Genomic DNA, 24,354 nt, shown 5'->3' on the forward strand with positions numbered 1-24,354 from the left:
AGCCTAAAGATCACCCCGATCCCAAGCTTCTTTCCCACTTCCTAGGCCTGTGAACTTGACTGAGATCCTTCTCTCATCCAGGCGCCAATGTTGGGATGAATGGGATTATAAAACCTAATTCATGTCAGAGTTGCCATGAGGCGTAGAAATCAGTATCCTTCCCACTACCTGGCACACAGATGTTCAGTACATGGGATTCATTATTTTCTGTGGGGAAAAATGCCTATTTCCTCTAATTGCCATGAGAATTAGAGGTAAAATAGGAAGAGCAGTTAGCATGGTGCCTAATGCCATGACTGATGCTGAGTAAATCTGGGGGGATGGAGACAGGGGAATGAAAACCTGAATGACCAAAAAAAATGAAGGTTCGTGGAAAAGCAAATCTGCAACGCGGAGCATAGCATGAAGGAGAGCTCAAGACATCTGCCCAGTGCGGAGGAGGGGCCAGGGAGGCTCAGGGAAGCGCAAGGGTCTACAACAGGGCTTCTCAACCTCGCATTACTGACATTTGCGGACAGATGATCCTCTGTGGTCGGGCGGCTGTCTGTGCACAGTAGGATGTTTAGCAGCATCCCTGGCCCCTACCCACTAGATGCCAGCAGCATCCCTCCCTCTGCATCCTGGAATGCAGACAACCAAAACTGTCTCCGGCCTTTGCCGAACATCCCCTGGGGGGCACAAGGGCCCCCTGGTTGAGAACCACTCGTCTGAAGCACCCGACACACAGTGGGCCCTCACTCAGCAACTACTTGCTGGAAGAAGGCAGGGGCAGAGGATCGAGGGCACAGCACTGAGCCGCCCCTGCCTGCCTTGGTTGCTTCAGCCGGGAGAGAGGCTGTCCAGGGCAGACACCAGCTCAGTTTCTCTGAAACAGTCGGCTGCTACGAGAGTGCGTCGTTTGTGCTCTGCCTTGTGAAGAGGGAGACTTTTCTGAGAACCTACTTTTCCAGCCCTGAAGATTTCATGTGGATATCGTAGTAAACATCCCCGCCACTCAACCTGCCTCTCGTTCCTCTCCCTCCAAAGTGATTCTTTCGAAGCACTTCTCGTCCCAAATGGTTTCATGTTCCTGTCTGGTGGATGAGCCTCTGTAGTCGAGAAGATGAAGAGGTATGCAATTAAGTTGCAGGTTTGTGGTTTGGGCTTAGAGGTGGCAAAACCCGCGCTTCTCTTTAGCATCTGAACGTAACCTTTCAGAGGATGCTTAGGGAGGCTACGGAGAGAGAAAGCAAAGTGCAAAGGTCACAGGTACATGGGTGGAGGGACCCCAGGGGAAAAGGGTAGCAGGGGAGAAAAGTCAGGTGAGCTCAAAGGCAGCTGGGCTTGGAGGCTGGTGGCAGGGCATCAAGATAGAATTAGACTGAAACTTCCGGGATCTGCCTTTAGGAGTGAGCTGCCCCCGAAATGAATTACTGGACACTACCTCTTTCTCTCATCCCAACTCCAGTCCTTTGCCAAGTCCTAGGTCTCCCTTGGCCCCATCCACTTCTTTCCAGCTCCCCCATCACCTGCACCTGATGAGAAGTGCAGATTCCTGACTGAGCCCCTGCATGTACCTCACCCGCCCATCCATCCCTTTTCCCCTCCGGCAGCCAGAGCGATCCTTTGAAAAGACAGATCAGATGCTACTCCTTCACTCAAAATCCTTCCATTCTCCCTATTTTTCTTAGGACAAAGATGGAATTCTGACTGCAGCCTGCACAGCCCTGCTAGATACAGCCCCTGCCCACCCTCCCCTTCCCTTCTCCACTCTCTCCTGCTTCTTAGCTTTCTCTCCAGTCATTATGAGTTGGAATGAGTTCTCACTGAGCCTAGGACCTTTGCACATGCTGCTCCCTCTTCCTCAGTTAATCCTTACCCAGTCTACACTTCGTTGTTTCAGCTTAAATGTCACTTCCCCAGGGAAACTCTGCTGACCCTCCCTGGTCAGGTCCTGCAGAGGAACCCCTCAGAACACTCAACCTTCATCTCACTGCACTTATCACTGTCCTGCTCAATGACTGACATCTTTCCCCAAACAGACGATGGCACTGTCTGTGGGCAGGGTGGGAATCTATTTTGCCCACTAACGTGACTTTGCTCTACTCAGTTTCAATAAACGTTTGCAGAATAAATAAGTGCATAAATAGGAGGAGGAAGAGAGAGGCTTGCTCCAAGTGTAGACAAAGAGTGTCCCTTTCAGGGGTCACGTCCCATGGCTCCACTCCCAGACACCATTAGGACAGAAAGGGGGCCGGGCAGAGCGTGGTGTCTGCCTGCCTGGATGGTCTGTGGCCAACCCTTCCCTCGCCACTTTACAAGCTTCCCTCTTCCAGCTGCAGCCACATGAGGACGGGTCCTGGCTGCCTGCCCCCCGCCCTCCATGAGAAGAACCGCCCCTCAGTCCAGGATCACCAGCCCCTGCAAATCTACCCGCTGTTTCAACAACAACAACACATTGCCAAGTTCCTACCGCCTGGGCAGTGGAAAGGAGACGTGGACTGTGGCCTCCAGGAGCCCAGCAGCAACTGCATCACCTGCGGGCTGGTTTTGAAATGCAGACTCCCAGGCCCCACCCCAGACCAGCTGAATCAGAATCTGTGCTTGACCAAGAGCCCGGGTGTGATTTGTGTTAAAGTGTGAGAAGCTCACCTGGGGGGTTTGTTAAACTGTGGATCTCCCTACCCCCCCCACCCACCCCCCACTTTCTGATGCAGGAGGTCTCCCGGGACGTGGCAGGAAAATCTGCATTTGTCTCAGGTTCCCGTGTGATGCTGACGCCGCCTGTCCACCCAGGACCATGTTCTGAGAACAACTGCTTTATAGCCTTGCGCGGGTCCAGGTAGAGGTCACGGGGGCCCAGGAAGGTCTTCTGAAGGAGGCAAGTGTGAGCTGGAGCGCACTGGACAAGAAGGGCTTGAGGGGCATTCCAGACAGAGGGCACTGCAGGAGGGCCGCTGAGCAGCACAAAGCAAGCGTGCACAGGGGATGTCCTGCACCAGCGGGCGGGGGGAGAGTGGGGAGGGAGAAGGAGAGGGGGCCTGGAGGCCACAGAAGCTCTGCTTCCGCACAGGGAATGTCCTGCACCAGCGGGCGGGGGGAGAGTGGGGAGGGAGAAGGAGAGGGGGCCTGGAGGCCACAGAAGCTCTGCTTCCTCTTGGCCTGTAAGATCTGTGGCCCAGCGCCATAAAGGATGGACTGAAACGTCCTCACACCAAGCCTTGTCCTAAGGCTATTTACATACTTTAACATATTTTCCTTTCTTTTTTTTTTTACATCTTTATTGGAGTATAATTGCTTTACAATGATGTGTTAGTTTCTGCTTTATAACAAAGGGAATCATCTATACGTATACATATATCCCCATATCTCCTCCCTCTTCTGTCTCCCTCCCACCCTCCCTATCCCACCCGTCTAGGTGGTCACAAAGCACCGAGCTGATCTCCCTGTGCCATGCGGCTGCTTCCCACTAGCTATCTACCTTACGTTTGGTAGTGTATATATGTCCATGCCACTCTCTCGCTTTGTCACAGCTCACCCTTCCCCCTCCCCATATCCTCAAGTCCATTCTCTAGTAGGTCTGTGTCTTTATTCCTGTCTTACCCCTGGGTTCTTCATGACATTTTTTTTCCCCTTAGATTCCATATATATGTGTTAGCATACGGTATTTGTCTTACTCTTTCTGACTTACTTTCTGACTTACATTCTGTATGACAGACTAATTATAGACTCCCAGAAGTTGCCAAGATAGTCCAGGGAGGTCCATGTTCCTTGGCCCAGCTTCCCCCAAAGGTGACATCCTATGTAACTGCGGTGCGATATCCGAGCCAGACAATGAACATCAGTCTAGTACTGTGAACCAGACCACAGACCTTAGTTTTCAGGTTTTCCTTGCACTCACGTGTGTGTGTGTGTGTGTGTGTGTGTACGTGTGTATTTACTATTGATTCCTCACAACCACCCTATCAGAACCTCATTTTGCAGATGAGGAAACTGAGGCACAGAGAGAATAAAGCAACTTGCACAGGAGGGGCAGGGGGCAGAAATATTAATAAATTCCAGAAGTTTGGCTCAAAGCTGATACTCATTATTGCTTCTCTGGCAAGTTCTGATATGTATGCAAGCTCTCATGGATCAGGGATGTTTCTGGGGCCATCCATATCTGAAAACGACTGCTGGGTGGCAAATGGAGGCTCCAGGCTTGTCCTGAAGGACCAGGTCCTCTGGGAAAGAGCCCACTGGCAGAGGCTGGGTGGAGAAGCTGGGGGAGAGGGCTGTGGCCACAGATGCCCCGTCCCATTGGCTCCCAGGCAGTCTCGCTCCGGCTCAAAGGTGCTCCTGTCTGCCAGGTCTGCTCCCAGGTACCTGGTCTGGTGATGTTCGCAAGGCTGGCCTGGGCTGTCTTGCCAACATCAGGACCAGACAAAAATCTGCTGTTCCATGTCCCATCCCCTGCCCTGGCGTCTGGCAACCCCACAGAGGCCTGCTTGTAAGGGCAAGAAGCAGGAGGCTGGGCTGCTTGGCCAACCTCTCAGCCCCCGGCTGCTGGGGTTAGGGTGGGGTGCAGGAGCGGGGAGAGGGGATACACAGCGAGGCCTTACAGCACGGAACAAGGCCTCCCTCACCAGCCAGGCCTCCAGAGACTGCCTCGTGGCCAGCGACCTACCAGACAAGGCTCCCCTTCGCTGCTGACTTTTATGGCATGTGGGGCTCCTTGGAAGGGAGCGTTCGTTGTGCTTACAAATCTGTAAGGATGATCTACGTGTGCGGACAGGGACTGCCCAGACCCATGTACGCTGCGCTTGGTTTCTGGCCAGATACGTGGGGCTGCGGGTGAATTCTTTCCTTCTTCAACTTGGTGCTCTGTTCATGTTGCTATAATGCTATTGGTGTAGTTAGGTAGAAAAGGTTTCTTTTCATTACGAAAAAAAAAAAATTCAAACCATATGGGAAAAAAGGTTTGAAAAACTCCACTACGGCACTGGGAATGAGTTTGCGTCGACGTGGAGCAACTACTGTCGGGGCCTGATCAAGAAGCTCCTCTCTTAACCTCTCTGAGCCTCAGTTTCCCCAGCTGGAAAGTGTGCATCAGGCTGGAAGGATCCACCCTAGACTGTTAACCCACAGAGCTCTGTATGGGAGAGAGTGGGATTGAGCGGACAGGGTTAAGGGGGAGGGGCAGTCTTTTGCTTCTCTTCTGTCCAGAGATTCGAAGTGCAGCCCCAGACAGGCTGCATCACTGAGTCATGGTCATTGATCCGCTGTAGGAGGGCCGGAAGCACCGGACAGGGCTTGTCCAGCCAAGAGAACGTGGAAACCCAGTTGTCTAAAAACGTTCTACGGGTCAAAGCAAACTTGTTGAGTCACTAGTTACTGGTTTTGATTTCTAAATAACCCTTTTCCAGGAACCATTTCTGGAGCTCTCTGTAACCCTTGAACTGGGAGATTCAGAGAAAGTTCTGCAGTGACAGGACCTGGGGTAATGAATGGCGGCCCTGGAGTGTCACCCAGCTTCCCACTCTCTGGCAAGGAACCCGATGGGGCTCTGACTTCAGAAGCCTCCGGTTCATCACCCACACACCAGCGCCTTGGGTGCTGGAGAAGAGGAAAAGTCAGCCCACCCCAGCTGCACCGGCTATGTCAAAGTCATTTTTAGAGCCCTCTAGAAATTACTAGCTTCGATATCCCAGAATATGCATCGCGGGTCCCCTCAGAGTGCTAGAGGGTTCCCTCTCCCCCCGCAACGCCAACAATTGTTTCTCCATGAATGGCATCGATGCTCCTGCTCTCCAAAAGAACCCATACTGGGGGGAAACGGACACACCGTTAGGTTACCGCAACACGTGAAACCAACTTACAAGTTACACCTTCCCATTCCAAAAAAAGGCAGGCCTGCGATGAAAGACACGGAAGCCAGACAATGACTGCACTAGAGGCAGAAGTGATGAAGGGGAAACTTTACAAACCAAACCTAACAGAATGATTACGACTGACATTAGATGAGGCTCTGAGCTTCCTGGCGGCCAAAGCAAAAAGGGATGCCTCGTTTTATATAACTCGCGATCCGATAACCTGGAAGCTTAGGCAAAGAAAAGAGAAAAGCTCAGACCTGGTGTGATGTGCCGGCAGGGAGGGAGGAGACAGTAGGTGATGAAGTCCAGAGGTTAGTGGCAGCCTGGCCAAGGATGCACCTTTGGCTTATACTCCCAGTGGCATGAGAGCCACTGGAAGGCTTTGTGCAGAGGCATGACCTCATCTGACTCATGATTTAAAAGAGCAGCTCTGGAAGCCATGCTGAGCATATCTGTTGAGGGGAGGGGGGTGGGGGAGGGAAGGGAGAAAGAGGGAAGCAGATGTGGAGGCTAAAGCAAACTGCCGGGCAAGAGATGGTACAAACGCTTAGAATAAAACCATGATACTTCCTGGGACCTACCAGGCTTGGCATGCTCTGAACTCACCTCTCCATTCAACCCCAACTCATGCCTCTTTCCTTCTGTCCCCTCCCTTCCGCTACCTTGATCTCCATCCATTTCTTGTCCTGTGTGTTTATCACTTTGGGCATTGTGCACCCTCATCCTTTGCATCTCAGCTCAAAGTTAGCCCCTGGAGAGCCCTTTCCCAAACTCTTATCTTATGTAGGACTTCCCTCAATTCCAGACCTGTTCTCTTCTTTCCTAGCACCCAGTCACAGCGGGTCATTATGATCTCCACCAGGACATCTGGTATCTCATGAAGATCAAGACATGCCTTCCACTGCATTTCCTCCAGCATCATAGCCCCGGACCTGACACATAACAGGTGTTTAATAAATTCTGGTGAATAAGTGAGCCTTATGAGGTAGACAGAGAATGATTCCTAGATTAGGGAACAGAAGCTCACAAGGTCACCAACCTGCTGGTGGTTCCCAGGTCTGCCTCCAAGGCCAGGGCCCTTGATCCTTCCCTCCAACTGCTCTGGACTCAGATCAGGAGATCTGGCCCTGATGTTACTCTGCAAGATTCTTACCACTGAATTAAATCAAGATCTTTGTGCTTTGACCCGGGGCCAACAAGAATGTGATGACGACCTGCGAAGTTCCCAGAAGAGGGTTAGTAAGTTGCAGCCATACCTGGGTCAGGCCCCAGCAGAGTGCGAGAGCAAAGAGGGATTAGGCAGCATCCCAGCTGACTGGCTGGCCGTACTGCCGCCGTGTTCCACTACTCACAACACAAGCTGTCCTCCCTGAAGCACACAGCCTTTATCTGATCAGTTTTCTAGGCTGCGGCAACCAAACAGGGGAATCCACAGGAAGTTAAGCTTACTGACTCAGTCTTTGGATACCACGTGGAGAAGAGATACTTACACATGTCATCTGGGCCTGGGGTGCTGTAGGTTATTGGCAGCGGGTATGTACTGAGTTTTGAATGACAGCTGGGGGCGGGGTGGGCATGGGGCACAGTTACCCTGCTTCCGCACTCCATGCAGATTTCTGAGTCGGGGTCCCTTCTCCTGAGGCCCTGTTTTACCTCTACTTGGCTGGCTTGGAGAGTGGAAGGATTTGGGATAAAGCTAATTCTCCACAGAACCTGGTATCTCAAAGAACTGACTTTTAAGCTCCAGACAGATTTAATGGGCATCTCATCATTGGCAGCGATGAACTGTGATGGGATTCCATTTCTAGGTGTTTGCCTCGTGCCATCTCTTCATGGCTCTTTGAGCTGTAACTTCTTAGATCATTTAGGACTGGAGAGAAAAGGCAACCTTTGAGATTCATGGCATATACTCCAGAGGTCTGGGGAATGAATGTCCAAATAAAAAGTAACCATAAACAAATAATGAAACAAATAGTTAATATTTAGAGGACCTAGCACATGTGCCAGGTACTGTACAGACATTTATATGCAGTATTCCATTACCCTCATGTGTTCTTTTGTAATTAAAATAAAATCCCAGCTCCCTATCACAGCCTGCAAGGCCCTATGGGATCTGACGACTGCCCCCCCGCCCCGCTCCGTCAGCCCCTCCCTCCTCCCCTCACTCATCACTATGTTTCAACCACCAGGCCAAGCCCATTCCTTCCTCAGGACATTTGCACACCTCACTCCTCTGCCTAGAGTACTCTTCCCTAAATCCCTGAATGTCAGTCTGATTGATTCTCATCATTCAAAGCTAGGCTTAAATACCACCTACCCCACACAAGCCGTTAGTCCATCTCATCACCCTTTTTTTTTTAATAGTACCTTACCACAGCCCTGAAGTTTCTTATTTATGACTTTGCTTAGGTGTTCCTAGTCTGTTTCTACTTATTGAGCTCCATGAAGTCAGGGACCTTAGACTCCCAGTACGCCCAATGCCTGGAACGATACTGACACACAGTAGATACTGAATAAATACTCCAGGAAAGAATGATAGAGAAAGTGGAACCTGGATTCGGTTGATATCACTCCAAAGCTTGAATTCTTAACCACTGGACCACACTGCCTCAGCACAGGATATCCTGCTAAGTCTGCTGGACTTCCAAAGACACCACCACGTTCCAAAGACATGCTGGTGCATGTGGCTTTGGGTGGGGGGGAGGGGTACCTTTCACCAGAAGGCTGAGATCTTACTTTGTTTTGTAAACCACTGCCTAAGAATCACCTTGGCTCCTATGTCAATACTTCCCTAACATACGGGATCAGGGGCTCCTGGCTTGGTTCTAGCGAGGGGTCCCTTTCCTGTATGCTAGGACCAAGTCGCTGACTTAGCAAAATGCAATGTTAGGCAACACAGAAATCAATGATGTAGATCTCAAGCGCTACTGCAGCTCAGAACCTGGCCCATGAATTCAACAACTGATGCTACAAATGTATATAATGAACTTCCAGGCGTCATGGACAACGCAGGGACAATTCAGAAAAGCATAGTGGAAGAAAGCCTGGTGTGTTGTCGGGTAGCCCGAGCTTCCTCCCAGGGCTCTGCTTACTCCCTTACTGGGTGAGCTTGAAAGAGCTGCCCCCACTTTCTAGGCCTTGGTTTTCACATATGTAAAATGGGGACAATGAGAGTCTATTTATTTTAAAGGGCTTACCTTCAATGCCATGTCCAGAAATACATGGCAAGTGTCAATTACAGAGCCTGGCGCCTCACAGGCAGTGGTCACGGAAGATGTATTACATGCCTAAGAAGTTCAAGTGCAGTCGGTACCTTGCCGGAGTCTTCTCTGCCTCTTAGATCCTAGAAGCATGACAGGAAGAGCCCTGTCTTCACTGCATTTCTCAAACCCCACATCAGAACATACAGGCTGACCTCGGGGCAGAGGAGGAAACAGGGACCATTCTGGACCATGTCACGTCCAGGCCGCACAGCCTGGATTTGAAATCAGCTCTGACACCAGCTGTGTGACCTTGGGGAAACAATGCACCTTCACCCTGTTTCTGGCCATTAGTTTTCTTAGCCATCAAGTAGGATAACGGTCGGTGTCATCTGGTCCCTGTCCACCTCTCTAACCTCACATCCTAATCCCCTGCCCACCCCATGCATAATGCCCCTCCCCGCTGGGCTTCTTCAGGTCTTCAATCTGAGCCTCGAGAATTTACACCTGCGATTCCTTCTGCCTGGAACAGCCTTCCTTCTGGCTCTATGGTGTCTTGGCTAAAGTGGTCCCTCTACGAGATCTGAACACAGCTCTGTATTAATTTTCTTATTACCACCCCTCAACATGTGTGGTTATATACTGAGTGACGATCACTGGTTTCCATTCTGTTTCTTCCACAGACTGTGAGACTGTAAGCCTCCCGAGGACAGGGGCCATGCCTTTTTTAGTCAGCAGTGTATTTCCAGAACCTAGCACAGTGCCTGGAACACAGCAAGTGATCAATAAAGGTTTGATGGGGCTTCCCTAGTGGTGCAGTGGTTGAGAGTCCGCCTGCCGATGCAGGGAACACAGGTTCCTGCCCCGGCCCGGGAAGATCTCACATGCCGCGGAGCAGCTGGGCCTGTGAGCCATGGCCGCTGAGCCTGCGCGTCCGGAGCCTGTGCTCCGCAACGGGAGAGGCCCCAACAGTGAGAGGCCCGTGTACCGCAAATAAATAAATAAAAATAATAATAAAGGTTTGATGAGTGAATGGATGAGTGCTTGGCATTTCTGTACACATCAAAGCCGTCATCCGGAGCCCAGTCCCCCAAACGCCAACCAAACCACCCCCAGTGCCCCGTCCTGTCCTTTTCCCGCCTCACATCCTAAGGCAATGGGGGCATGGGCTCTAGGGCAACTAGAACTTGGAAAAGTTTTTAACCACTCTGTGCTGTGCCTTAGTGTCCTTACCATTAAAACAGGGGTAATGGGGCTTACCTGGTGGCGCAGGGGTTAAGAATCCGCCTGCCAATGCAGAGGACACGGGTTCGAGCCCTGGTCTGGGAAGATCCCACATGCCGCACAGCAACTAAGCCCCGTGAGTCACAATTACTGAGCCTGCGCGTCTGGAGCCTGTGCTCCGCAATGGGAGAGGCCACGATAGTGAGAGGCCCGCGCACCGCGATGAGGAGTGGCCCCCACTTGCCGCAATTAGAGAAAGCCCTCGCAGAGAAACGAAGAGCCAACACAGCCAAAAATAAATAAATAAATAAAAATTTAAAAAAAACAACAAAAAAAAACAGGGGTAATGATACCAGTCCCTACCTCACAGACTTGTTTTCAGCATTAAACGAGTTAACGTAAGTAAAGCACTTAGAATTAGGTCCCGTACATGAATAAACCACGTCCAGTAGTAGAAGCAGCAGCAGCAGTGGTAATACTCCTGTCACTACCATTTTGTGGCACAGAAACACGAGGTCCACCCGAGTACCTTACCTTTCACACAGGTATGTCCACTCCGAAACCAGGCAGTGGTTCTCAACCCGGGCAGCCCATCAGAATCCCCTGGGGAGCTTCACGTTATCCTCATGCCTGGGCGGCATCCAGCTCAATTAGAGCTGACCCTCCAATAACACGAGTTTGAACTTCGCGGGTCCACTTAAACATGGATTTTTTTTTTTTCCATAGTAAATGCTACCGTAATACACAATCCATAGATGGTTGAATCCGAGGATAAGGAGCCTTGGGTACCAGGAACTGTGGACGCCTGGCAGCACGGATACACAGGACCGACTATAAGTTATAAGCAGATTTTCAACTGCGTGCAGGGCAGGCGCCTCTAACCCCCGAGTTGTTCAAGGGTCACCAGTACATTGGCGCCTCTAGCGGGGGGTGCAGGCATCAGTTTTTTATCCTCCCTAGGTGATTCCAGGGCAGAGCTGAATTCGAGCACCACTGTAAACTCCTTAAGCTCAAAGGGCCTCAAAACCTTCAGTTGTATACTCCCTTCTCCAATAGATTTTTACCATTTTTATCCTAATATCCAACGATCACTCCCAAAGTAACAGCTAGTCTACTTGTTCTATTTTTCTCTAGAGCAGTGGTTCTTAGCTGGGGGCAATTTTGCCCCACAGGGGTATTTGGCAATGTCTGGGACACTCTGGATATCACCCCTCAGGGTTAGAAGGATGGTACCAGCACCTAGTGGGCGGAGACCAGGGATGCTGCTAAACACCCTACAGTGCACAGGACACCACTAGAGAAAAGACTTGTCCAGCCCCAAAAGGCAATAATGTCGAGGTTGGGAAACCTTGCTACAGAGATACCCTTTCTGTGGGTGTGGGGAGGACCACAGACAATGATAAGAAAGAAGAAAACTCCAAGGGAATTTATCATTACTGAGTATCAACCTCGAGCCATGTGCCAAGCAGATGTCTCATGAAAAATGACAATAGCTACTAGTCTCTGAGTATCTACAACAGACTACAAGAGGACTAAACCACAAGGCAATGTCCCCACTTCATCCAAAAGAAAGCAGGGACAGCAAGGGCAGGTAACCAGGCTAAGGTCACAAAGTTTGCACACAGCAGATCGAGATTTTAGCCCATTTTGTTTGATTCCAAAGTCGAGGCTGCCCTGGCTTACGCTTCCTGAGCCTCAACATATGCCAGGCAATGTTCTGAATGCTTAACATGTATGATCTTAATCTCCACAACAACACTGTGAACCAGATACTACCATGGTTATCATCATCATCCCCATTTCACAGCCTGGAAACGCTGAGGCAGAGTGGGGTGAAGTGAATTGAAGAATTTCACACAGGTCGTAAGTAGCAGAGGTGGGATTTGCACCCAGGGAGCTTGTATCCAGAATCTGGCTCATTGCCCCCATACTACTCCCTCCAAGAAAATGATGAAAAGGAAGGATCAAACTCCTCCCTGCCTCAGGACCTTTGCATAAGCTGTTCCTTCTGCCTTAAACACCCTTCCTCTGGCCTCTGGGTTCAGCTAACCCTCCTTTCCCATTGGCACTCAGCTTATATACTTCACTTCTCTGGCATACCCTCCCTGACCCTCAGACCAGGTGAGTTACCTCCGTTAACCCCCCTCCTAGGTCTCCTTCACAGCATTTCACGGTTTACAATGAACTAAAGACTCATGCAAGTGTTTGATTAACATCGGTCTCCTCCTCTAGACTACAGACTCTGTGCAGACAGGGACTGTGCCTGCCTTGATCAGAGCTGTAGCCCAGGCGCTTGGCATGATGCCTGGCACAAAAGAGGTGATTAAGAAAAGCTTGTGGTTGAATGCATGAAGCAGAGGACCAGAAGCCAAAACAACAGCTGGTGCCTGACCTGTCCATTTCCCCATCCCCAGAGAGGGACAGAGCCAACTAGCGGGGCCTGTCCAAGCGCCTCCAGGACAGGGCAGGGCTGAAGAGCACACCAGGCCAGCCGGCAGTGGGGGCCATAAACCAACTTGCCGGAGCCATTTCTTCTTCATGGTGGCTGGTCTTTATCATCTTCCAATCAACGCTGGTTGAGTTCTAATTGATTCTCTCTGATATCCCTCTCCAGAAGGGAGAAAGGCTCTGTTTACTGGGGCAGAGCGTAGAGGACAGGCCTTTTCTTCCTGCTGTATTTAATGCTGCTGCTAATCACGGAGATTAGACTAAAACAATTACAACAGCTGATTAAAGAACAATGCAGTTTTTGGCATCTTCGCACAGACTGCACCATTGGGAATTCCTAACTTGGGCAAAGCAGGGATAATTAAAACCCCTGCTCGACTCTCCCCACTCCAGCAGCTGGATCACGCTGATTAAACTGCAAATAAAACACATGAAACCAACACTTTGTAGTCTATCCAATTTCACTTAAAAGGGCTTTTAACTGATTCATAAACAGAGAAGCCGTAAACAGCAAATTATTTAACTAAAGCCAGTTATTTTGGCATCGCGGTTTGCTTTATTCTCAGCACTGGCCTTGTGCGTGTCATCCAGGGGACATCAGGCTGGTGGAGCCTGAGGACGCACATTCCAAAGCGTGATGTCACTCACTCCTGCTCACCGGCAACAAGATGTCACCAACGTGCTGTCTTCTCTGGGTTTGAAGCCCGCTGAGAAAAAGATCAGGTACTGCATATGCCCCCCAAAATGCCCAGTTAGCTCTTGACTCTCCATCAAGGAAGGATGGCAGGGATAGAGAAGGTGACAAAGTGTAGCTAACGTGAAAAAAAAAGTTCAGCTGTAAAACACACTGAAGTTATTCAGAGACGGCCAACTTCAGATCTAAAATGCAAGCAGTATCTACTAAATAAGAAAAAAGCCTCGTTCTCCAGCTGTGGGAAGATGTGTCACAACAGCTGGATGAAAAAGCATGTTCGCTTTACACGGAGCCACTCTGAGACCCCAGTTAGACACAATTCCCAACTCATTCTAACAAGCGTATAACTGGGGTTTGCTATCCTCCTCCCTTGTTACCAGGAGATAATAGGGGGAGAAATGAGAAGAAAAAGGGAGAAGAGGAAAAGGCAGGAACAGAGAAAATGAAAGACATCCTCAATGTGAGCAGCAAAAAGGGACAGAAAAAGACAGCAAGAGAGCAAACCCAGGAATTTTATAAGCCTGTACCACACGTGTGGTTAGGATCAGAGAGGGAGCATCTGCCCTCCCTGTGCTGGAGCCCGGGCGTTGGCTGGGTTATGTAGCAATGCTTCTCCATCCCGCTGGGATGAAAGGTCTTTTTCCTCCTCTCTATCTCAGACTGATGGCTTTGTAAAATAAAACAAAAAATGAAGTATCGGAAAAAAAAGGAAAAAAAAAGAGATGCTTGGCCATGCTTGGGCGCCAGGCAATGCCCTATTACTATAAAGGTTTCTAAAAGCTTGCCCGCAGTTTCTGAAGCTGTCTCAGCACAGACGGTGACAAACAAACGCTTCACGACTGGCCCTGACCCATGGACCTCACTTTGAGGTCCTCACTTTTCCCACAGTCACTGGGAATGCACTTAATCAGATTCATAATATCCTATGTAATGTTCACCACATGTTCAGCGACCAACAAATGCAGGCTTTCAAATGCATACAAACATAGGAAACCAAGACCAGAAAGAAATGCCCCAAAGACTGTATTTCAGGATGATGATTTTACTTCTTGCTTTCTTTCCACCTTTTTCAAGCTTTTAAAATAAAACACCATTTTTTTTTAACATAAAAAAGAATCAAAGTGATTTTTATCAAAGAATATTCCGGGGCTTCCCTGGTGGCGCAGTGGTTGAGGGTCTGCCTGCTAATTCCGCCCTGGTCTGGGAGGATCCCACATGCCACGGAGCAACTAGGCCCATGAGCCACAACTACTGAGCCTGCGCATCTGGAGCCTGTGCTCCGCAACAAGAGAGGCCGCGATAGTGAGAGGCCCGCGCACCGCGATGAAGAGTGGCCCCCGCTTGCCACAACTAGAGAAAGCCCTCACACAGAAACGAAGACGCAACACAGCAAAAATAAATTAATTAATTAAAAAAAAAAAAAAAAAGAATATTCCATCTATGAAGGCACGGGAATAAGATGCTTTATCATAAGACATAGTTATTTGTGTATAATTATTTATGTATGATGTTATAATAAGTATATTAATTACTACATAAAATAGGATAATACTGCTCAGTAGAAGTTACATAACTGCATGCAGACACATGATGGAGTTTTATACAGCCAATAAATATGATGTTTACCAAGAATACTCTATGATTTAAGGAAATGCTTTTGCAATTTGGTTGAACATCAAATTGCCAATACAGTATTCAACCCTTTTTGATCTACAAAAACAGCAATTTCATATGGTTTAACCTAATATAATGTTAAACGGAATATAAAGGTTCAACGAATAGACTTAGAGATCAACTATTTTAAAAATGTGCATGCATGGTAAAGAAGATTGGAAAAAATACACATGAACTGTGGCATGGTGACTTTTTTTTTCTTCTTGGTCATCTTCCAAATTTCCAACCATGAGAATGTATTACTTTTGTAAGCAAAAAAGAAAATGCCATTCAAATTTTTAATTCAGGGAAATTGCTAGCATTTTTGAGTTTTGTCCTAATTTTTATACTATCAATAAGAATTCCATTATACCACTTTCGAATGTTACAGACAAAACTGGTTACTTACTCTGTGTGCATGTGTGTTGGGGAAAGGGGGATAAATGGCAAGTTTAAATTCATCAGTATTAACTGCTTAGATTATTATTAAATTCGCTCATCATCCCTAATCATGAACTGGGCAGGAAGCACTGTCTCTGGGTAGGAGAAAGGGGCTGTAATCACAGGGACCTGAAGATCGGGGGTCCCACGTCTCTGAATCTGCCATCCATTGCCCTGTTTCCTTGGGCAAGTCACTTCCATTTTTGTTTTGGCCTCAGTTCCTCTGTATTTAAAATGAGGGGTTTTATATGATATCACTTGTATGTAGAATCTAAAATACGACACATATGAACTTATCTACAAAACAGAAACAGACTCACAGATATAGACGACAAACTCGTGGTTGCCAAGGGGGAGGTGGGTGGGGGATTAGCAGATGCAAACTATTATACATTGGATGGATAAACAATAAGGTCCTACTGTAGAGCACGGGGAACTATATTCAATATCCTGTGATAAGCTATAACGGAAAAAAATATAAATATATATATGTATAACTGAATCACTTTGCTGTACAGCAGAAATGAACACATCATAAATCAAATATACTTCAATAAAAATACATTAAAAATTAATAAAATGAGGGGTTTTGGAAGGCTGATCTTGAAGCTCCTTCCAACTTTGATATTCCACGATCCTATTCCACAATGGCCAAAATCGGCTACGTAACGTGCAGGGCCCAGTGCGAAATGAAAATGCATGGCCACTTATTAAAAAACTTATTAAGAATTTCAAGGCAGTGACAAGAGAGCGTTCAACCAAGTGCAGGGTCCCACTGAGCACGGGACACACGCCCATCTAGCCCTGCCCTCATCTCTAGCTGTTGCCATCTACCAGCAACCACCCACCGATACAAAAGCAGATTTAAAAGTGTTTGGCAGACCCAGTGTGTACATTTCAATAAGAATTACTCATAATTCTTACTTTCAATAAGAAACACTCACACATGTCAACAAAAATAGTTAACCACACTCAGGTCGGGTGATTAAAAAACGAGTAACAATTGCGTTTTCATACTTGATTACAATCAGTTTCTATTTTAAAGACACGTCTCTAAATATGAAACTGTGCTTGGATTTCAAAGGCAACTCTGAGTTTCCCAAGTCTTAAATTCCACCATGTTGAGCCTTATTTCTGCTACCATCTGTGATGAAGATGAAAGTAAGTCAGTCAGCTCTGGCTACTGAAGCTCAAACCTGAGGATAAGATTCGGTATTTTGCAAAGCGAGAGGCGCCAGCCACACTCACCATCTGCTTCCGGTGCTTGCTGTTTCCTCGGCTACTGTCAATCTGAACCCTGGGACACCAGGGCCATCATGGAGAGGGAAACACGGACCACTTCCTGCCTTCAGACAACAGCAGGAAACCAACACATAAGGTGTCAACTCGCTTCCATGGAGCTCAGCTACACAGAACAGCCAAGGACAAGAGGGATACACAGGTGCCAGCTTCTGAAACACAACCTATTTACTCTCTGTACATTTCTAATGAGTGTGATGATTTCTGGAGTTGAGAAGCAGAGCCAGCTGAGGGTTACAATCAGCCACATTGAAAGCGGGGAGAAATAACAGTGGGCAAGAAATGTAAGAGCAGGAAAAATGACTGAAAAGCAGACAGAAAGATTTTTTTTAAAAAAAGGACTCTGGGGCCATTGAGTGAAGAGCTACAGCATTCTCGATTCCATCAGGAGTCATTAGTGCTTTTAGCAGAACCCAGAATCTAGTGCTTAAAATGATGGTGAGATTTCTTCAAGGAAAGTTTAACACATGCCCAGCATACTCTGCCTCAGAAGGTAGGAAAGTGGGTGATATAATTTAGAAATATTCCTTATGGGTAAAACGTAACTTGAGAAAATTAGGTTTGTCTTATCTCCCAAAGGCTCCAGAGGGCTGGAGTTTTTTTCTGTACACGTGCGACATACACAGTAGATGGGCATGTTCACATTTTTTAGCATTTCTTTTTTACCTACTTTAAAAAATCATTCTTACCACAGGCCTTATGTTAGAGTCTAGAATAGGAGTTTGCAAACTTTTTCGGTAAAGGCTCAGATAGTAAAGTCTTCCAGCTCTGCAGGCCATATCGTCTTGGTCACAATGGCTCGGCTATGCTGTTGTAGCTCAAAGCAGCCATGGACAGCCTGTAAGGAACGGGCATGGCTGTGTTCCTAATAAACTCCACTTACAAAAACAGACAGCTGGCCGAATTGGGCCAGTGAGCCATAGTTTACCAACTGTTGGTCTAGAGCAAAGAACATGGGCTCCAGCAGGGCCAGACCTGGATTAGAACCCTGTCTCCACCATTTTGTTACCCAGAGGCTCGTTCTCCCTCTTTCAAATTGTAACATGGGGGACAATAATACCCACTCGGCTGGGTGATTATGAGCATCAAATGGAAAACTTAGTAGAGAATTGATAAAAATTAACTTTCTTCACCCAATAGTTTTTCTTTCCATCTATAGGATACTTTTCTTGGTTCTTTATCCATATGATTCTTTGCAGACAATGGCCTTTCTTGAACATTATCTCATTGCCCCCAACCCCCCTGCCCATATTCCATGAGGCTAACAGACAGACATCATCAACTGATTCACTGATAAGGAAACAAAGACTCATGGCAGTAGATACTGTAGCCAGAGGGATAAAGTATACTCTCAAACCCAGTAACCTCTGGCTTTGGGGCTACTCATACAAACATGGATGCACACGAATTTGTAGACATGCCCACTGAGAAATCTATCCATGTATACGGACGAGGCACCATGGTTAGGGGCATGACATATGAGTTCCGGCTCGGCCACTTACTGGATGTATAACCCCAGGCAAGGCACTCGACCAACTCAGCTTGGGTCTCTTCATTTGTGAAATGGGGTTAATAATAGGATAGGTTCTAGAAGGCTCTACCTTGAAAGGCTAAGCTTAGTGTTCAATATAATGCCTCGCACATATTGTAGTAAGTGTTCCATCAACCTCTGGTGCATGTGGTTGTGAGGATGAAATGAGAACAGTACTCTCAGGCCCAGGGCCTGACATTCAGGGACTGTTCCATCGATGATCATTGCTTTGTTAGTGACAGGCCTACACACACTTACACACACATGCACACACATGCACACAGGGATGTGAGTTCCATGCAGGCAAGAACTAGATCTGACACAAAGCATGGGCTCACTGAAGAGCTGTCTGCTTGTTTATGAACAAACACATGCATGTAAACAGATAATTGCAAACAGCTGATAGGTGGGCTGGGCTGGACTACCCAAGGTCCTCACAGCTGTCCATCCACATCCATTCGTCCCCTGGAAGGCGCTGAGGAGTGACCCAGGCGTGGGCTTATGAAATTCTGCTGGCTGCTTGCCAGATTCCAGAACACCACCACCCACATTGCTCAAAGAACCGCACCAGTGTAGCCCCCTGAGGTGCTCTGCACAGCTGCGAATCCAGGATCCCAGGACACACCAAGGCTGGGGTTTCCATGGAGAATGTCCCTGCCAAGGAGGAGGGTGAACAAGGAGAAGCAAAATCCTCAACACAGATGGAACTGAAGCAGCAAAGGAGGCTTGAGGGTGGTCCCTTGAACTGCTGGGATGAGGTTCTGTCTTTGAAGAAAGACAGTGTGTTTATCTGGAAGGAAAAAGCCAACAGATGCCCCACTGTTCTGCATGCAGGGGGTACTTCTGCTCAACCAGGTCCCTGCTGGTCCCCTGGGCGTCTGTGCAGGTGAGGCCACCTCTAAGCCAAGAAGGCAACGGCTCACCTCTGGAGGAGATGCAGCATACAGGGCCATCGTGCTACGGGCTGCCTGGTTCCCAGGCAGCTGCCTTCACTATGCCAAGGAAAGCCCTTGGAGCTTGGCCTTCCTTATCTGAACTAGGGTGGAGGCTGTGTCCTCTTAGCATTACATAAACTAACAGCCTGGCTCCTTGGCCCTGAATCAGAATGAGCCAATGTCTGCCTCTGTCCATGCAAAACCAAATCCTCAGTAAGTCAGTGGAAATAGTACATGGAGGGCCAGATGTAGCCTTTGGCTGGAAGAACTCAGTTTGCTTAACTGACGCATCTGCTCTTCATTAAATGCTGTTTTTGAGTTGGTTGTGGTTATGCTGTTGTTTAAAGCTGGTCGTGGGGATTAAACCACCCTTTTGGAAAGGAGAAATATGTGTGTGTGTGTGTGTGTGTGTGAGTGTGTGTATCTATGTATGTGGGTAGATAGGTAGATAGCTATACAGGCAGACATACATACACACACACACTCACACACACTGTAGATGTTAACATCCTCGATGGGCTTATTGAGGATCCATGAGCTGAAATGCTAGTAAGTAACACAGCCAAGATTCAAACCCAGATATGATGATTCCACCATCCAGTTTTCCCCCCACCACGTTGTGACGTAAGGGCTAAAATTAATAATATGCACTGTCGTGATATCTGGGGAAAACCTGGAGGGACTCAAAGGGCCTGAACGTAATTCCCCCTCTACTCTGCTCCCCGGGATAAGGTCCCCTAGCCAAAGGACCCTCCCTTTTACAGGCACCAGGCGCAATTCCTGCTCATCCCTGTTTCAGTTCCCTGCCAGTCCTCGGAATTATTCAAAGAAGGTAACCACGTCCTCTTGTGGGAACCAGTGGTCCCCTCATCCTCTTGATACTACACAGTCAGCCTCCCGGAGGCCCTGGATGGTCACTCTGTCCCTGAGTGCAAGTCCCTGCATGGCTCTTCATGGCATGTGACATCCTCCTCCCTGGGGCTGTATCTGGGACTAAAAAATTGCTGCCCATCTCACCTGTTGGCACTGGGTGTCGTGCATTCAGCCATCCCCAGGAGCCTGGGTGGGAACCCCAGCCTCGCACGCTGCCTCGCTTTCCTGAGAGATGGAGGCTTGTTAAGACACTGAGAGAATGTATTGTTGCCAAGTCCCCCTCAAGAGGTCATCTGGCAAAGTGCCTCCTCGCAGGTGCCGAGGGCTCTGGCATTCAGATAACCGGGTCTCGATTCATCCCCAGACTGGGCACTGACAGCATCCAGCAGTCCTACTTCTTTCAACATTCCATTGTCACCCTACCACGTGTCCACAGGCAGGACCCCTGAATTCTGCAACCCGTACCTTTCTTAATGGAGCTTGGGCAGGAGCCACAGAGAAAGCGTGAGCAATTGATAACAAGTGGTATGCCCTGTACCTGGTGAGAGGTGACAGTAGATGCAATTAGAGGCAAAGCCCTGATTAAGTGAACTCAACTAACCAGAACCATCAATTAACTGAAATCTTTTTGCTTCCTCTCAGGAGACCCCGAGCTTAGGAACTGAGAACATTACAATTTAAAAAGAAAAATTGGAGAATTCCCTGGTGGTCCAGTGGTTAGGACCCAGTGCTCTCACTGCTGGGGCCCTAGGTTCGATCCCTGGTCGGGGAACTAAGACCCCACAAGCCATGTGGCCAAAAAAAAATTTTTTTTTAACTCTAAAAAAGTAAAAAGAAAAATTGTTTTCTAAGGTTTGGCTCTGATCCAGCCCGATTTCCTTCATCATTGTGTGAACCATGAATGTAACTTCATGGTTACATTTCTAGTAGCCAGTTTAAAAAAATTTTCTAGTAGGCAGTTTAAAAAAAAAAGAAAAAGAAATGAGAGAGATTGATTTGAATCATCTATTTTATTTAACCTAATATATCCAAAATATTATAATTTCATCATGTAATCAAGATGAAAAAGTATCGATGTGATACTTTGGTACTCGTTCTGCTAGAGCACAACTCAACTTGAACCAGCCTCATTTCAAGTGCTCAGCAACCCCCATGCTGGTGGCCACCGTCCGACACAGGGCAGCTCTTGAGCAGATGTCTGAACTGACTGTTGAGAGCGCGCTGGTTCTGGGTGTTTACAACTAATTGATCGTCAATCAACAACTGCTTATGTGTCTCTTCCCAACTGGTGCATCATAATGGACAAGTTGAATTTGGGCTCTAGTGGGTCTATTAGTACCTGGAGAAGGGGCTGCCAGGGCCTTTCCCAGCAGAAAGGTGGCTGCAGTAGGCGCTGCCGACCATGGCCTCCACCAAACCACCTGCCTCTTTCTCAGACTCAGACTATGACAGTGTTTGCCCCATCTTTCACTTTAAATGAACTCACACTTTATAGCCAAAAAAAGTAAATCCTTCTCTAAAAAGACCTTTTTCCTACTGACCACCCAGGAATGTGTAGAGTTTGATGATGCTTACAAAGACTTTCCCCAAAGGAGCCTGCAGTCTAGCAGGGGCAGTGACAAATCACACGTGAAAAAAAGATCAATTAATTATGGGTCCAATAAAAACTGGCTGCTGGCTACCTGGAACGAGGGTTGGACGACATATAAGACAGGTACCGTGATGAGAAAACTGAGATCAGAAAAATGAATGAATTACCCGCCGCTGCACTGGGAATTTCAGGAGGAAGAAGACAGCAAGAAACAGTCACCCCTTCCAAATTTTAATCATTCATCTGCTAACTTTTCCGATTTTGACCTATCCATGTAGCATCTGCTGTTTTCTTTATTTACCAATGCTCTTCACATCAGCCCATCTATCTTTTTCTTTAATGAACGAATTTAAAAAGCAAATATTACCCATAAACTGGAGGAAACACTAGCATAATTTTTGCCATAAATAGAATGTAACTAGAAATTTAAACAGATAGCAATTAATTTCCTTAAAGTTTGTCCATGCACCGCTGGGAACCATCTCGTGCTCTGCCAGTTCATGCGGCACTCTGGAAAAGGCTGCCATCAGAAGTCGAGACCTGGCTTTGCCTGGCTGGCTGGGAAGACTTTGTGTAGGAGGAGGGGGAGGAAAGGCACCCCAGGCGGGGAGCACAGCATGGAGAAAGGTGCAGAGGTGGACACGGATGGAGTGTGGAGGCATGTAATGTGGAGAGGAAATTGACACCTGTGTAATTAAATCACTACAAACAGGTCCAGTTACCCGCAATGCATTTAGCACACCGGGAATATGGACTGACATACTTTGGAAATACTTTAAAAGCAAGGGTTGAAACAACAGTGTTCTCATAACTCCCAGTTAACCAGAAAACAATTAACCTAAGCCCCCGCTGCCACTCCCCCGTGTTTCCCAAAACTGTCATTAGATTGGACTTTTCTGGCAGGGAAAAAAATCCTGTTTTCTGGAGGATGGTGAATTCTGAATGCAGATGTCCAAGGTCGGGGTGGGGGGGGATAGGAATGGAGAAAAAGGCGGGGGTAGTCAAAGGCCAATGAGACGATGTTGACACTGGAATCCCATTCCTCACGTGTGTGTGTGTGTGTGTGTGTGTGTGTGTGTGTGTATGTGTGTGTGTGTGTGTGTGAATTCTCCCAGGGTTCCTCCAGGCCATCAAAGACACTCATATCTTGTAAAAGGTCAACTTCTAAATTGGTCACAGAAAGTCCAGCCAGGCGGAATGCCATGGGGAAGAGCCAGCCTGACCTTTGATCCAGCTGAGCTGACATCCCCCAAACTTGGGGGCTTTTGCACGTGTGTCAGATCAGCACCCCGCTCCCTGCCAGTGGCTGCCTCCTCAGGGCCTGGAGACCTTGACAGTGACAAGCAGTCCCAGAGAAGATGCTCGCCTGCCCACTCGGATGAAGTGCAGTGAGGCTTTCCTGCCTGCCCAAGCCACAGACGATGCTTTAAAAAGCCCTTGGAAAAGAAATTCATATATTCCACGATACGATATTCGTTAGATGCTATCATGGCATTTTATAAGGTCATATATAACGCCAGCTGGAGCTGTAAAACATTTATTATTCAGCCGCAGAAAGGCATATAAATCCCTGCGAAGTGCAGGTTTTGGTTTCGTTCTTACTACCCTTTGCCTGGGTTCATTCCTGGGAGATAGTGGCCTGTATTAAACTTGCAGCACTGCAATGCCACCCCAAATAGGTCCTAGGTGCAAGATTCCATATTGCTAAGTCCAGAGAGGACCCCCTTCCAAGGCTTGGGCTTCTGGGCAAACAGGCATAGGAGGCTCCTGAAGGGCTTTTCCACTCCACTTGCTCCTCGACAGCCCCACGAGATTTTGCACAAACTCCCGTCTCCAAAGAAGATTTCATCTTCCCTCCAAATTGGTGCTTTATTTACACATCCTTACCTCAATTTTTTCTGTGCCCTCCCTATCCCGTGCTCCCCTCAACTGCTTGCCAAAATCCTGCCCTGTCCACTCTACATATTAATGGCCCTTAGATCTGTCCCCTCCTCTCCTTTCCCACTGTCCCTGCCCCGTTCGTGCCTTCATCATAGCTCTTCTGGACTGAATGCCCCTTTTCTGGTCCCCCTGCCTCCAGGCTCACCTTTCCAATCTATTCCCCAAGCAGCAGCCAGAGTGATCTTCTCACACTGGTCTTGGACCATGTCACTCTCCTGCTCAAACACCTTCAATGGCTCCCCATTGCCTACCTGATAAATCTCAAGCTCCCTGAATGGTCTACATCATCCGGGCCTGTTCTCATCTCATCAGGCCCATCTCTTGCCATTCTCTGCTCCTCTCCTTGTTCACCATTAATATCATATTTCTTGTAATTTCCTGATCGAACCCATCATTTCAACTCTGTTCTCTCTGTTGGCAATGGCCTGTACATCCCCTCATCCCTGCCTCTCCTGGCCTACTCTCACTCACCCTTCAGGACAATGGTGTGGGCAACGGCTCCTCCAGGGAGCCTTCCAGGAGTGTTCTGGGTTGTACTGGGTGCTCCTACATTATTATAGACCTGACAGCACTCCACAGGAAGAAATATCAAAAGTCCATTTATCTTACAACAATTTCAATTATAAATGCTCAGGAAAAACACAAAAGGGCAGAGACAGAGAGACAGCAAGACAACTCATTTAAATAATACAG

General features: G+C 48.0%; 1 protein-coding gene across 1 annotated transcript in view; it reads right to left on the reverse strand.

The window, feature by feature from the left end:
- The window catches only part of XYLT1 (xylosyltransferase 1), a 190,768-nt gene extending 171,494 nt beyond the window's left edge, over positions 1-19,274 (reverse strand). The window contains exon 1 of the mRNA XM_065893202.1: positions 19,245-19,274. Within this exon, the coding sequence (XP_065749274.1) occupies positions 19,245-19,274 (30 nt within the window). The remainder of the gene's footprint in view (positions 1-19,244) is intronic.
- Between the last annotated feature and the right edge of the window lie 5,080 nt (positions 19,275-24,354).

Source organism: Phocoena phocoena, chromosome 15 (assembly GCF_963924675.1).
Source record: "Phocoena phocoena chromosome 15, mPhoPho1.1, whole genome shotgun sequence".
Classification (NCBI taxonomy): Eukaryota; Metazoa; Chordata; class Mammalia; order Artiodactyla; family Phocoenidae; genus Phocoena; species Phocoena phocoena.